Source organism: Oncorhynchus nerka, linkage group LG20, assembly GCF_034236695.1.
Source record: "Oncorhynchus nerka isolate Pitt River linkage group LG20, Oner_Uvic_2.0, whole genome shotgun sequence".
NCBI lineage: Eukaryota > Metazoa > Chordata > Actinopteri > Salmoniformes > Salmonidae > Oncorhynchus > Oncorhynchus nerka.
In genome coordinates this window covers 68,320,093-68,333,694 of record NC_088415.1, presented here as the reverse complement: position 1 = coordinate 68,333,694, position 13,602 = coordinate 68,320,093, and the positions used below count along the sequence as shown (strand labels likewise).

General features: G+C 44.6%; 1 protein-coding gene across 1 annotated transcript in view; it reads left to right on the top strand.

Annotated features, from left to right (window-relative positions):
• LOC115103010 (laminin subunit alpha-3-like) overlaps nucleotides 1-13,602 on the top strand; it is a 125,638-nt gene that overhangs the window by 86,538 nt on the left and 25,498 nt on the right. The window contains 14 exon segments of the mRNA XM_029623556.2: nucleotides 132-226; nucleotides 229-342; nucleotides 431-635; nucleotides 2,854-2,998; nucleotides 3,315-3,455; nucleotides 3,794-3,955; nucleotides 4,775-4,876; nucleotides 5,019-5,102; nucleotides 5,203-5,433; nucleotides 11,244-11,357; nucleotides 12,401-12,519; nucleotides 12,675-12,856; nucleotides 12,982-13,035; nucleotides 13,153-13,304. Coding sequence (XP_029479416.2) covers nucleotides 132-226; nucleotides 229-342; nucleotides 431-635; nucleotides 2,854-2,998; nucleotides 3,315-3,455; nucleotides 3,794-3,955; nucleotides 4,775-4,876; nucleotides 5,019-5,102; nucleotides 5,203-5,433; nucleotides 11,244-11,357; nucleotides 12,401-12,519; nucleotides 12,675-12,856; nucleotides 12,982-13,035; nucleotides 13,153-13,304 — 1,900 coding nt within the window.

Sequence of the window (13,602 nt, the reverse complement as noted above, 5' to 3'; positions counted from 1 at the left end):
ATTATATTCATTTTTTAAGGGAGTAGTTGTTTTTAATGTGTGGATGAAAACACGATCAATACTCAGAGAATTTCATAACTACTTTATTTGATTGACCCCTAACCCCGAATGTTTTCTACCTGTTCCAACAGCCCCAGAACGTCCTCCAAGTTCTGCAGAGACTCAGCCCGCTCCCTGGTAGCAGCCTATAGTGACGGGGCCCTGCCCTGCTACTGTGACAAATCAGGGCCACGGTGCCCACCTGTAACCCTGTAGGGGGCCAGTGTCCCTGTAGGCCCCATGTGATCGGTCGGCAGTGTACACGATGTGCCACAGGATACTATGGCTTCCCCTACTGTAGACGTAAGTAGATTTCAGATACTAAAATGTCTCACACACACACATAGCTTCTTACCCTAACCTGTCTATGTCGTGTGTCCCCCCCCCCCAGCGTGTGAGTGTGGCCAGCGGCTGTGCCACGAGGTGACAGGTCAGTGTATCTGCCCGCCCCAGACAGTGAAGCCAGTCTGTGATGTGTGTGAGAGCCAGACGTTCAGCTACCACCCTCTAGTGGGCTGTGAGGGCTGTGACTGCTCCCCCAACGGAGTCAGGCCCAACGCAGGGAGAGACTGTGACCGTGACACGGGACAGTGCACGTGAGTAGAGCTCTGTGTAGAGACTAAATCCACATAAAAATTACTACAGTTAACTATAGAATACTACAGTACTTACAATGTAATTGTGTAGTAAACTGTAATATACTGTATAATACTATACTACACACTGTAGTACCCCTCGGTCATGTGTAGTACTTAGTGTAGAATGGTATAGTGTACTGTGGAATACTATAGTAAATACTGCAATATTTAATTAGCATATATCCTGTCCATTCCCCTCCTCCATATCCCAATTTGTGCCACCCGTAAGTGAGAAACAAGTATAGACCATATATTGTGTTCCCTATGGATATAAAAAAGAGCAGAAGTTCTGAACTGTCTGTTCAGAACCCAGTCCTACCTACCTACAGGTGAAAGAACATTTGCTGTAGGTTTCCTAAAGGAGAAAGCTCTCCGCTTCTATGTCAAAGAAAATGAGCACTACAGTAAATACGACAGACACACCACAGTAAATACTTGAGGCCCGAGGCGGTGTGGTATATGGCCAATATACCACAGGTAAGGGCTGTTCTTACACTCGTGCCTGGACAGAGCCCTTACCTGTGGTATGTTGGCCATATACCACAAACCCCCAAGGTGCCTTAATGCTATTATAAACTGGTTACCAACGTAATTAGAGCAGTAAAAATAAATGTTTTGTCATACCCTTGGTATGCCAATCAGCATTTAGGGCTCGATCCACCCAGTTTATAATACAGTTTATACAACGGGTGGGACTAATCCTGAATGCTGATTGGTTAAAACCGCATTCCAGCCGGTGTTTATTCCACAAGTTACCAAATCTATGACATTAAAATGCTTATTTACTCTGTTCCATCTGACTGTAGAATCCACTGTCTCATCAGCAGAGTCAGAAGTTATAAACTTCATCTCCACTATAAAAAGCATCTAGACATTATCTCCCATTTCTTTTATACTAACATTTAGGTTTCAACAGCGGAGATTTGTATAAACCTTGCTGGCTGTCTATCCGAGAATTGAAACATTGTTTCAATATTCAAATTCGATCTCCTGCTGTCCCATAGTAATGAACGAGGCGGGAGTCGGGACGAGACACAGGCATCGTTTCTCAGCCAGTCGAAATCATGAATCAGCATCATGTACAAAAAAAGGTCAAATGAAACGCAGCTAATTTGCGGTCTTTCCAGCTTCAATTTGAAGTGATTGTGTTACTGTAGCTGTGTTGTTGGCTAGCTCCTCTGAACAACAGTGTCCTAATGAGTGAGCGCCTTTTCTATGCCAGGCGAAATAAATGTCACTACAAAACAGATTAAACAAATGCAGCTACTTTGCTGTTATTCTGGCTCCACTATTTGATGTGACTGTAAGTGAGCCGTAGTTGGCTAGCTAGCAAGCAGGGGATAAGAACGTTGCCCGTCAGTATGGCAATGGAACATTTAGAAGGAATGACTGGGTCACATCCATAGATACAGAACAAAAAGACTGAACGACTGGGTCGTGACTCTGGCAACCAAACCAATAGAATGAACAACCAGCCGGATTGGGTGGCAACCCTAGATTTGTGTCGGGGCTATATCTTGTGGAATTAATAAAAATTACGTTTTTAATGAAACATCATCACTTAAATATACTACTGTTATTTTACTACAGTATTCATACTATAGTAAACTGTAAATACTACAGTATACTGCAGTAAAGTCTGCAAATACACTACAGTGAATACTATTGTATTTCTTACCATAGTATACACCAGGGTTACCCACGTTTTCTGAGTTTTAAAAAAATACTTTTTTTTTTCACCAGGAATTCAGCTGATTTAAAAAAAATCTGTTCCCAAGTATTCCCACTCATAATCGGGAGACAAGTCATCGTATACAAATATAAGCAAGATTTGAAATTATTATGTTTTTGTGAAATATTACATCTGTTTGGGCTTCTTGCGGTCAATTTGCAGTCTATTTGTAAATATGTTCCGGCCCCCAGACCACCCGCTCAAGAAAGAAATCATCCCTTGGCTGAATCTAGTTGGTGATCCCTGGTAAACACTATAGTATTTCATATAGGAAACACCACACACGGTAAAGGTTGTGGAGTGCGGAATGACATTCTCTGTCATTTTCTAGCACCTTTCCTCTTATAAGACATGGCCAGTAGCTGAATATTTCAACATGCTGTGGATGAGATTTCCAAGTACAATCATGTTAATTGTATGTGTATTTGTTCTGTGTGTGTGAAGGTGTAAGCCCAGGATCGGTGGGCGGCAGTGTGACCGGTGTGCTGCAGGGTTCTACAGGTTCCCCGACTGTCTCCCATGTAGCTGTAACCAGGGAGGGGTCACACCTGATATATGTCACCCAGACACAGGACAGTGCCTCTGCAAGGTGACTTATAATGCTGTGTGCTTTTAAACAATCATTCGTAATATTAGGATTGTCTAAATGAAGTGTAAATTGGCAAATAGTGTGTTAAATATACGTCTTTAACATGTCGACCAGACTTTCTCAGGGTCGATCATCGAATTTAGCCTCAAATAGTCTCATCTGTAAAAAAAAAAAAAAAAAAAAACTAACATCTCCTGAGGGCTTCTCTACTGGGAAACAATGTGATTGGTTATTAGCAGGGTCAGTGACCAGGAAAAGGTTGTGACCTGTGAAATCTGGAGGTAACAGTAAGCAGCCGTATGTCCTGTTGTTGTAGAGGAACGTGCAGGGTGCCCGCTGTGATGCCTGTAGAGACGGGTCCTTCCACTTTGACCCCTTCCACCCCAGAGGCTGCGTCAGCTGCTTCTGCTTCGGAGCCACCGACCAGTGCCAGAGCTCTGGCAAGCGCAGGGGGAAGGTGTGTGCGTGTGCATGCGTACATGCTTGTGTATGTGTGTGTGTTTCTGAAATTTTATAGGCATTTTCATTGATACATACTTTCCGTGCCACAGAAATGTGAAATAAGTTGTAATTACACTGTACCTGTTCAGACACATGATCAAACCCTTATCTAAGGGTCCGTGTTGAAACAACCCACATTCCATGGAGTGGATATACCCACAGCTTTGCCACACCTGCAGAACATTACTCCATTGCACACAGCATGCTATTATATTCCTATGTACATAATGGCATTTTACCAAACCATAGGCCGATAATATATAGTACAATCCTCTTTCCCTTTGCCTCCACTAGTTTATGGACATGCGTGGCTGGCGTCTGGAGAGGGCTGACCAGGAGGAGGTGGCATCAGTCCTCAACCCGTCCAGTAACACTGTGGTAGCAGACATACAGGAGTTGCCTGGCACTACCCAGCTCCTCCACTGGGTGGCGCCACCATCCTACCTGGTAGACCGGGTGAGTAGAGAGTGGAATTTGAGAGGAGGACATGTACTGTTGGAATAGAATAGCTCAGTTTTAAAAAAGAGGACATGTTTCCGTAATATTTGGAAGTTATTTTTATATCAGACTTGAGCATTTTTAACATTTGATCAGTTGTTATTTAGCTGTGGATTCAGTGACAAGAACAGAAAGCAGGGCTTCAAGCAGCTGCCATTGAGCCTAAATACCAGTGCTTTAACAGTTCGACACTGGGTCCTGTACCAGTCCCATTGACTGTGACTGATAGTCAGGGTTGGGGAATAACTGATTACATGTAATCTGATTACAAAAAAACAAATGTAATCAGTTCTGGGGGCGGCAGCGTAGCCTAGTGGTTAGAGTGTTGGACTAGTAACCGGAAGGTTGCGAAATTTTAAAAATCTGTTACCATCAAAAATATTGTAATCAGATTACAGATATTTTTGAAAAACTAGATGATTTGTTCTTGAATTACCTTTAAATTCAGAAATTATTTTGGGGAAAAATACATTATGACACCTTTCTGTTTTCTCACTGACATTCAATTCAGCATTGTTCCACCTGAGCTAGTCTGACCACAAGTCAGAGACCACTTTGATGACACACCAAATGTGTTTGATGGATCCTTTTTGTCTTCTTCTAAAGTCTCTTAAGGGGAAAGTAATCCAAAAGTAATCAGATTACGTCACTGGGTTGGGGTAATCAAAAATTGACGTTACTGATTACAATTTTGGACAGGTAACTAGTAACTGTAACGCATTACATTTAGAAAGTATCCTACCCAACCCTGCTGATAGTGTTCCGCTCCTGTCTCAGGTGTCGTCCTATGGGGGCTACCTCACCTACCAGGCTAAGTCCTTTGGGATTCCCAGTGAGGGGATGTCGCTGATGGACCGCAGACCTGATGTCCTGCTCAGTGTACGTACATTATGACACATTGTATCATCACTCACGGCTAATTATGACATCTCTCTAATTGGTGTATAAGTCATATATACAGTAAGTCATGATGACTTCCTGTTTTGAGTAACCCAGTGTTATTTGTCTGCGAATTTCTCAGGGCCAGGAGATGACCCTGGTCCACATGTCCCCACATACCCCTCATCCTGACAGACTCCACCAGAGCAGAGTCCAGCTAGTAGAGGTACAACCGAGTCCTTATTCCATCTGTTGTGAACACATATAATATTTGATCAGTCCTCAACATTTCCAATCCCTCACTAACCCCTGTCTGTTCTGTTTAGGGGAATTGGCGTCACTCCGGCACCAACCGTCCTGTGTCCAGAGAGGAGCTGATGGAAGTCCTGGCAGGGCTGGTTGGTCTGAGGATGCGGGCCCTCTACTTCACCCAGAGCCAGAGACTCAGCCTGGGGGAGGTGGGCCTGGAGGAGGCCACAGACACAGGGGCCGGGGGCCCTGCCAGCACCGTGGAGGAGTGTGCCTGTTCCCCTCTCTACAGAGGAGACTCCTGCCAGGTGAGACAGATCTCATTCACTCTTAGTCCCCTAGGTGCCTCATGTAGATCTACAGGGATCATATATAATACTTTTAAAGTAACTGACCAGAGTTTCCAGATTTCTATGAAATATGACCTAGAATTACTTACACTAAGTGTACAAAACATTAAGAACACCTGCTCTTTCCATGACATAGACGGACCAGGTGATTCCAGGTGAAAGCTATGATCCCTTATTGATGTCACTTGATAAAGTCACTTCAATCAGTGTAGATGAAGGGGAGGAGACAGATTAAATAAGGATTTTAAACCTTGAGGCAATTGAGACATGTTTTGTGTATGTGTACCATGGGCAAGACAAAAGATTTAAGTGCCTTTTGAACGGGGTGTGGTAGTAGGTGCCAGGCGCATCGGTTTGTGTCAAGAACTGCAACGCTGCTGGGTTTTTCATGCTCAACAGTTTCTCATGTGTATCAACAATGGTCCACCACCCAAAGGACATCCAACCATCTTCACAGAACTGTGGAAAGCATCCCTGTGGAACGCTTTCGACACCTTGTAGTCTCGAGGGGGGGGGGGGGGGTAAAACTCAATATTAGGAAGTTGTTCTTAATGTTCTGTACATCCAGTGTACAATATGATTGAAATAGTTTTCCTTCCCAAAATGTTTAATTAGCTATGACAAAAATAATCTTTTCTGTGTTGGAATGGTGTGGGCTTACCTCAACAACCGAATGGTGTGGGCTTACCTCAACAACCTAATGGTGTGGGCTTACCTCAACAACCGAATGGTGTGGGCTTACCTCAACAACAGAATGGTGTGGGCTTACCTCAACAACAGAATGGTGTGGGCTTACCTCAACAACAGAATGGTGTGGGCTTACCTCAACAACAGAATGGTGTGGGCTTACCTCAACAACAGAATGGTGTGGGCTTACCTCAACAACAGAATGGTGTGGGCTTACCTCAACAACAGAATGGTGTGGGCTTACCTCAACAACCGAATGGTGTGGGCTTACCTCAACAACCGAATGGTGTGGGCTTACCTCAACAACCGAATGGTGTGGGCTTACCTCAACAACCGAATGGTGTGGGCTTACCTCAACAACCGAATGGTGTGGGCTTACCTCAACAACAGAATGGTGTGGGCTTACCTCAACAACAGAATGGTGTGGGCTTACCTCAACAACAGAATGGTGTGGGCTTACCTCAACAACAGAATGGTGTGGGCTTACCTCAACAACAGAATGGTGTGCTTACCTCAACAACAGAATGGTGTGGGCTTACCTCAACAACCGAATGGTGTGGGCTTACCTCAACAACCGAATGGTGTGGGCTTACCTCAACAACCGAATGGTGTGGGCTTACCTCAACAACCGAATGGTGTGGGCTTACCTCAACAACAGAATGGTGTGGGCTTACCTCAACAACCGAATGGTGGGGGCTTACCTCAACAACCGAATGGTGGGGGCTTACCTCAACAACCGAATGGTGTGGGCTTACCTCAACAACCGAATGGTGTGGGCTTACCTCAACAACAGAATGGTGTGGGCTTACCTCAACAACAGAATGGTGTGGGCTTACCTCAACAACAGAATGGTGTGGGCTTACCTCAACAACAGAATGGTGTGGGCGTATACCATCATTAAAAATATTGCAGGCAAGTAGATCGCTGATTGGCCAGCGCATCATCCTTTTAAAAGTGAGATTTTCACTGGGCAGTTACTGAGAGAGTACTCCAGAGTTGCCTTGGTGTTTTTGTTATTTTGGAGATGGTAATGAGTCCAAGGATAGGTGGACTTTTAGCTCTCAGATGCACATCAAGTGTGTAAGGGCTGGGGGCTATGTCCTAGGGGTCCGTTTGGGATTGGGAAAGAGAGGGGGCGAGACGGAGGGAGAAAAGGATTAGGAGAAAATAAGAGAGAAAGAGGACAGGAGGGGCTGAGAGGGAGAGGTGTCGACCGACCGATCTAGTCATTTTGGAGAAAAGAAGAGCGAGAACTGCCCTCCCCGCTGTGGGGTTTTTGTCGTGACACGCCCTAACAATGGTGCCACGCCCAGCCTGGGGTGAGTGAGGTCACTGGCAGGCAGAGGAAAAATCCATCAGCCCGTTGAAGAGCCAGCGGCTTAAACAAGCCTTTGTGGAATGTCCCGGAATAAAGTGTGTGTGTTTCATCAGCCAAGCCCAGTAGCCCGAGGGAGAGGGATAAGATGCACAATCACGCAGACATAATATTAAAGATTATACCACTGCTGTAAACCACTCCGTAGTCATAGTAACAGCAGTTCAAATCAAATACAATTTTTAAAAAACATACAGTACGACATTTAGAACGTTAGAACCAAATTCTTCCCTGAGGTTGTTTAGTACGCAGGTTGTTCTCCTACTCCAATTAGGAAGAGTTGCACGGAAGCATTTTCCCCCTCAGAATCCACGTATTAAATGGAACGACTGTAAATGTATGCATTTTCAGTGTGGACAATTCCATGGTAACAGAGTGATGCTGAATGACGGCACAAACCACACAAATCATCATTCTGTTACTGAACTGAACTGTGTTAAAAGGTGCAGTGAATTAAAAAGAAAAAGATGCACTATGCAGACATCACAATTTTCTGGTTGCTAAAATTGTAATAGTTTGCATAATTTCAATTTGTGACAACAAAAAAAGCAAGTAAAATATTACTGAATCATTATACCATCTAAACCACTGTGAAATATCTTTTCCATAACCAAAAATATTGTATTTTCAGCTGTTCGAAGCTGAAAGTAAAAGACACAAAAACTCTCCCAAATAGTTACATATTGCAGCTTTAAGTCGTCATTGTGCATAGAGTTGTATGGTTTGTTTAACATTGCCATCGTGGTTTCAGCATCACTTTGCCCGTGTGCAACCCGTAGGGATGGGAGATTGACAAGCCAAGGAAACTTCGATTTTGTTTCACTGGCAATATCTTATTAACAAAGTGAGACCCTGAGGCCCTGATGACTTTGGAGTAGATTTTCATTTGACTTTCTATATAATTGTGTAGTAAATTGTAGTATACTGTATAATACTATACTACACACTATAGTATCCCTAGATCATGTGTAATGCTTAGTATCGTATACTGTAGAATACTATAGTAAATACTACAGTAATACTATATTAATACTACAGCAAAAACACTACACTTTTTTAACAGTATTAAATGCATACCCTGCCCATTCCCCTCCACCTTATCCCAAATTGTGCCACCCATAAGTGAGATACCTACATGACAAATCTAGACCATATACTGTGTTCCCTATAGGTTATAGAGAAGAGCAGAAGCTCTGAACGATCCATTCAGACCCCAGTCCCACCTACTTACAGGTTATGGAAAATGTGCTTTTTCTTTTGTATTTCTCCAGTAGGTTTCTTTAAGGAGAATGCCGCCGTTTCTTTGTCAAAAGTAATAAAACAGTAAATACTACAGTAATGTCCTCAAAAACACTACATTAAATACTACAGTATACTAGAGTCAGCAAAAACAGTACAGTGAATACTACAGTATATTACAGTCCGCAAAAACACTACATTAAATACTACAGTATACTAGAGTCAGCAAAAACTGTACATTAAATACTACAGTATACTAGAGTCAGCAAAAACACTACATTAAATACTACAGTATACTAGAGTCTGCAAAAACTGTACAGTAAATACTACAGTATATTACCGTCCGCAAAAACACTACATTATTTCTATGGTATATACTAGTTTTCTTTTACTACAGTATTTATACTATATTTAACTGTAAATACTACAGTATACTGCAGTTTAGTCTGCAAAAACACTACAGTGAATACTATAGTATTTATACCATAGTATACTATAGTATTTTTTCATGTGGGTTGATTGAGTTGTTTTCCCCATTTTGAGATTGTGCTCGAAGCCCTGTTACCATAGCGAGAGCATGATCTACCTGTGTGTGTACGTGTGTGGGAGACGTCAACATCCTCTAGTCAGGTGTGTTCAGAGGAAATGGATAATATGTACCCTGCGGCGCTAGAAAAAGGAGAGGCGCCCTGACACATAGCCGGGCGTGGCATCTGGCAACCTGGGACATTGTTACTCACTACCCGACACCAGATAGTACATACACAGATCCAGCTAACTACCACGCCCAACTGTCTCCACTGCTATGTGTTTGGACTGCATGATTCAGGTGTGACTGCTGCTCCTGCACTGTCTGGAGATTTCCAACCATTATTCACACAGTTACACTGGCATGCTCACACACATACCCTGTGAACACATCTATAGACACACTTCAACACAAACTCACTCAGGCTCCCAGGTGGAGCCCCACCCTAGCAACCTTTCTATATGTGGATGAGGCGGCTTATGTACATTCTGACGATTTTCCTGTCGACCCTTTGTGTGTAAGTGACATTGTATTGTCGGAAGTGGTTATAGTAACGAATGTGTATGGACGTTTTGATTTTGAATAAAGTAAAAAAAAAAATGAACCTATTTTCGAGGCTCTACGTGTTGTCATGGAAAATATTGATGTTTTTTCCAACAACCAATGAGCAACTCCGCCATCAATCCAGCTCCATATTGAACATTGAGATTCCTGAAAGGACAGTCTCTCTGGCATGTTAGTTAAAAACACTGGTACGCAGACTAGACATATTCATCCCCTCCTGGATCAAGATCCCTGTTGCCTAAATTGTTTTGTGCACTTCCAGTAATACCGTACACCCCGGTATGGTACAGAAACGGTTTGACGGTATGAACATCTGGATAACGCCCAACCCTAACGCGCACGTTGGTCAGCGTGTGGGTGTGCGTGTTGCTACACTGCTCTGACTGCGCTAGTGACTAAGGTACTGTAGGTGAGTGGAGAAGGGGCGTGTCCTCTACATGTGGGAGTGTGTGTGTGTGTGTGTTTAAGAGGCAGAGGCAGGGGAGAGCAGGGAGTTATTTCAGACGAAACGTGAGCCATGTCAGACACGCGTGTACACAGCCCCTGGAGAGCCAGAGGGACAGGCATGCTACTTCAGACCCTGCTGTGGGGGATCTTACTGGGACTATGCAGCGCAGGACACAGACCCATTACCAGGGAAGAGAGGAACCGCTATCCCAGACAACATGACCGAGAGGCACAGAGGATACATTATCCTTCCCTACATGACCAGGGCGGACAGAGAGTACATTACCCCTCTGTGAATGACCCGGGTACACAGAGAGTCCAGTATTCTTCTGTGAATGACCGAGGGCAGACTGTTCAGTACCCGTCTTTTGACGATCAAGATGCCAGCTCTCAGATCCAGGTAAAACGATGGATTTCTGTTGGGTTACAAATAAACTTACTGTAATGTATGCTTGGCTGCTCCGTGTGCGAGGTAGACTTGTAGGATATCAGTTGACTTCCAGACCGTTATCCTATAGAGCGAAGGGTGTGTTTGGCTTTTGAGTGGCGGCGGTGCGTCAAGGATGAATACACACTTGTCTTGTGCTCAGCGTGGTGCTGGTGACCCGACTCACTCGGGATTTGGGACATTGTGAGATCAATCATTCTCTGTCGCTAGGAAGGTTCGCTGACGTAAACTCTGATTGCCTGTATCTCCTCAAACACTGCCACTTTGAATGGCGAAGTGTTCTTCTGTGTGGGAACGAAGTGTGTCGTTTTGAAATGTGTGTTTTTAGGATTCTGTTCTGTTCGTGATAGAATTCGCATTCACCCAGGAGGGTCCCATTGAGATAGAAATCACTTTCAAAATTCTGTTTTTCTGTATGACATTGTTGTATCTATGTATTTTGATGTACCTGTATTAATGTCTGTGTGTTTCTGTTCCAGAAATGTGCTCGTGGTTACTATAGGGACGGCAGTGGGCCCTACCTGGGTCGCTGTGTGCCCTGCTTCTGTAACGGCCTCGCCAACGAGTGTGACGACAGGACTGGGAGGTGCCTGGTAAGAACACACCCTTTTTTGTATATTTGTATTATTGTCTTCTATTATTTGTTATTGTTGTCGCATGATCGCAAGGGAACCCGCAAGTACGTGTGTCCTGTACATACCACGAATCAACTTGAACTCCAACACACACAGTGCTTCTGAATTACAATCATTCAAAACCTGTGAGCCTAAAGAAGCCCTCAAGGAATTCAGTGATAACCACTTGGGCAACACCTGCTATGTCAGCCTATGTGACTCCATCAGGGTGAGCCACAGCCCAGTAGTCATAGTCTAGACCTCACACCCCACGCCACAGGGCATGGTGTGGCCATCCCACTCCGCCTTGGTGCCCACATACTGTTCTGTACCATGGACGGCTAACCACATGAAACTATTGGATGATGGTGATTATATATGATTGTGATATGGGTCTACATTAGCTGTCTCCCAGTGAAACTCTAGATCTCTAAAAGCACTCTATATTCTCCTTTCTCCCTCTCTCTCTCTCTGTCTCTCTCTCATCTCTCCCTCCCTCTCTTGTCTCCTCTCATCTTACGCAAGCCACTCAAGACCAGGCCTGTGCCTCTATCTAGGCCTAAGGAGTCCAGGCTGAACACTCGTTCTCTCAGTACCATCAAAATCACTCTTTGGGATGAATTAGGACAGAAATGTTTGTCGTTTATGGTAGAGAGGGATGACAATCACCCTCCTTTTGAGATAAAAAAAGGGACATAATGTTGCCTGACGTTGGATCTACTCTGGGCTGGAGTATGTCCGTGTGACTATGTCTACAGAAGGACAAAGTGTGTTTAGACTCACGGTGGTATTTGTTCTGGACGTTTCAACAACTTAGTGAGGCTATAGGTTTTCTATGTGACTTGGCTATTCACTCGTATGTAGAATACACTGATTTACTGTACCTTGTGCTGTTCTTCACTGGGTAAACTGAATGTCCATTATAAAGGACTAGTATTTGACTAGTCCTTCATTCAAATACTGTTCTTTTGGTGCTCACGTGATACAGTCTAACGCATGTTTTCTACTCTTCCTCTGGACAGAACTGCCAGTACAACACAGCCGGGGACAGGTGTGAGCGCTGCAAAGAGGGTTACTATGGAGACGCTGCCCAGAGATCATGCCGGGTGTGCCCGTGCCCCTTTGGTGTGCCAGCTAACAGGTCAGTGTCACCAAGGAACCAACCGGTGGCAAGGTCACCCACAGTAGATGCTCCTTTGGTGAAATCAAACCCGTGTTCTGTGTATCACTTACCGTGGTCGGCCCAGTATCTGCGGGTACCAAACTATCTCCCGTTTCTTCATCGTTCCACTATAGTTTTGCGGTGGGTTGCAGAGAGGTCGCTGGAGGGTTCCAGTGCGTTTGCCGACCTGGCTACGCAGGAGACAGTTGTGAACGATGCGCCCCAGGTTACCACGGTGATCCATTGACAACCGGAGGAAGCTGTCGGCCTTGTGACTGTGGCGGCAACGGAAACAGCTGTGACTCCAGGACTGGTGGTGAGTGTGGATACCGTACTGAGACATGGCGGCGCATTCTGCCTCTATTGGTAAAGCTTTACGCTCTAGATGTTTCATGTTCCGCGTCAAAATAAATGCAATGTATAATGTTGCTCTTTCTGCAGTGTGCAAGAATGCGTTGGAGCCGGGGGACACCAACACAGACGAGCAGTGCCAAGGTTAGTGTCTCTGTCGTGACAGCGTGACGGCTCCAATGAGAGTACAGTACAGTACATGAGGGTACCTACCTCATCATGATCAGCGGTTGATTACGTATGTCTGTGTGGGCTTGTCAGAGTGTGACGACTGCGCCGAGACCTTACTAAACGATCTGGGGCGTCTGGATGAGGAGCTGGGCAGGATTAAGACTCAGCTGGATAACGCCAGTATCTCCGCCTCCTCTCAGGACCGACTCAGGATGCTGGAGAAAGCCATCACAGAGACCAAGGTATTATATTGTATATATTAATGGCATATATGTACTGTTAACAGCAGTGAAGTGTACCACCCTGCCCTCTGGCTATACAAGCCACAGAAAGGATGGGAGAGGACTTCAAAACATAGCAAATGAACTAAACGCAGATACCGTGTGGATAGCTGTACGTCAATGCTCACACACACACACACACACACAGAGAGAGAGCGGTTAAAAGGTGTGTGCGTACCCGAACATTCCAGAATCCTGCTGATAAGCGATCTCAGTTAGTTTGTCCCAGAGCTGTGTGTCAACACATGTCAGAGCTGAA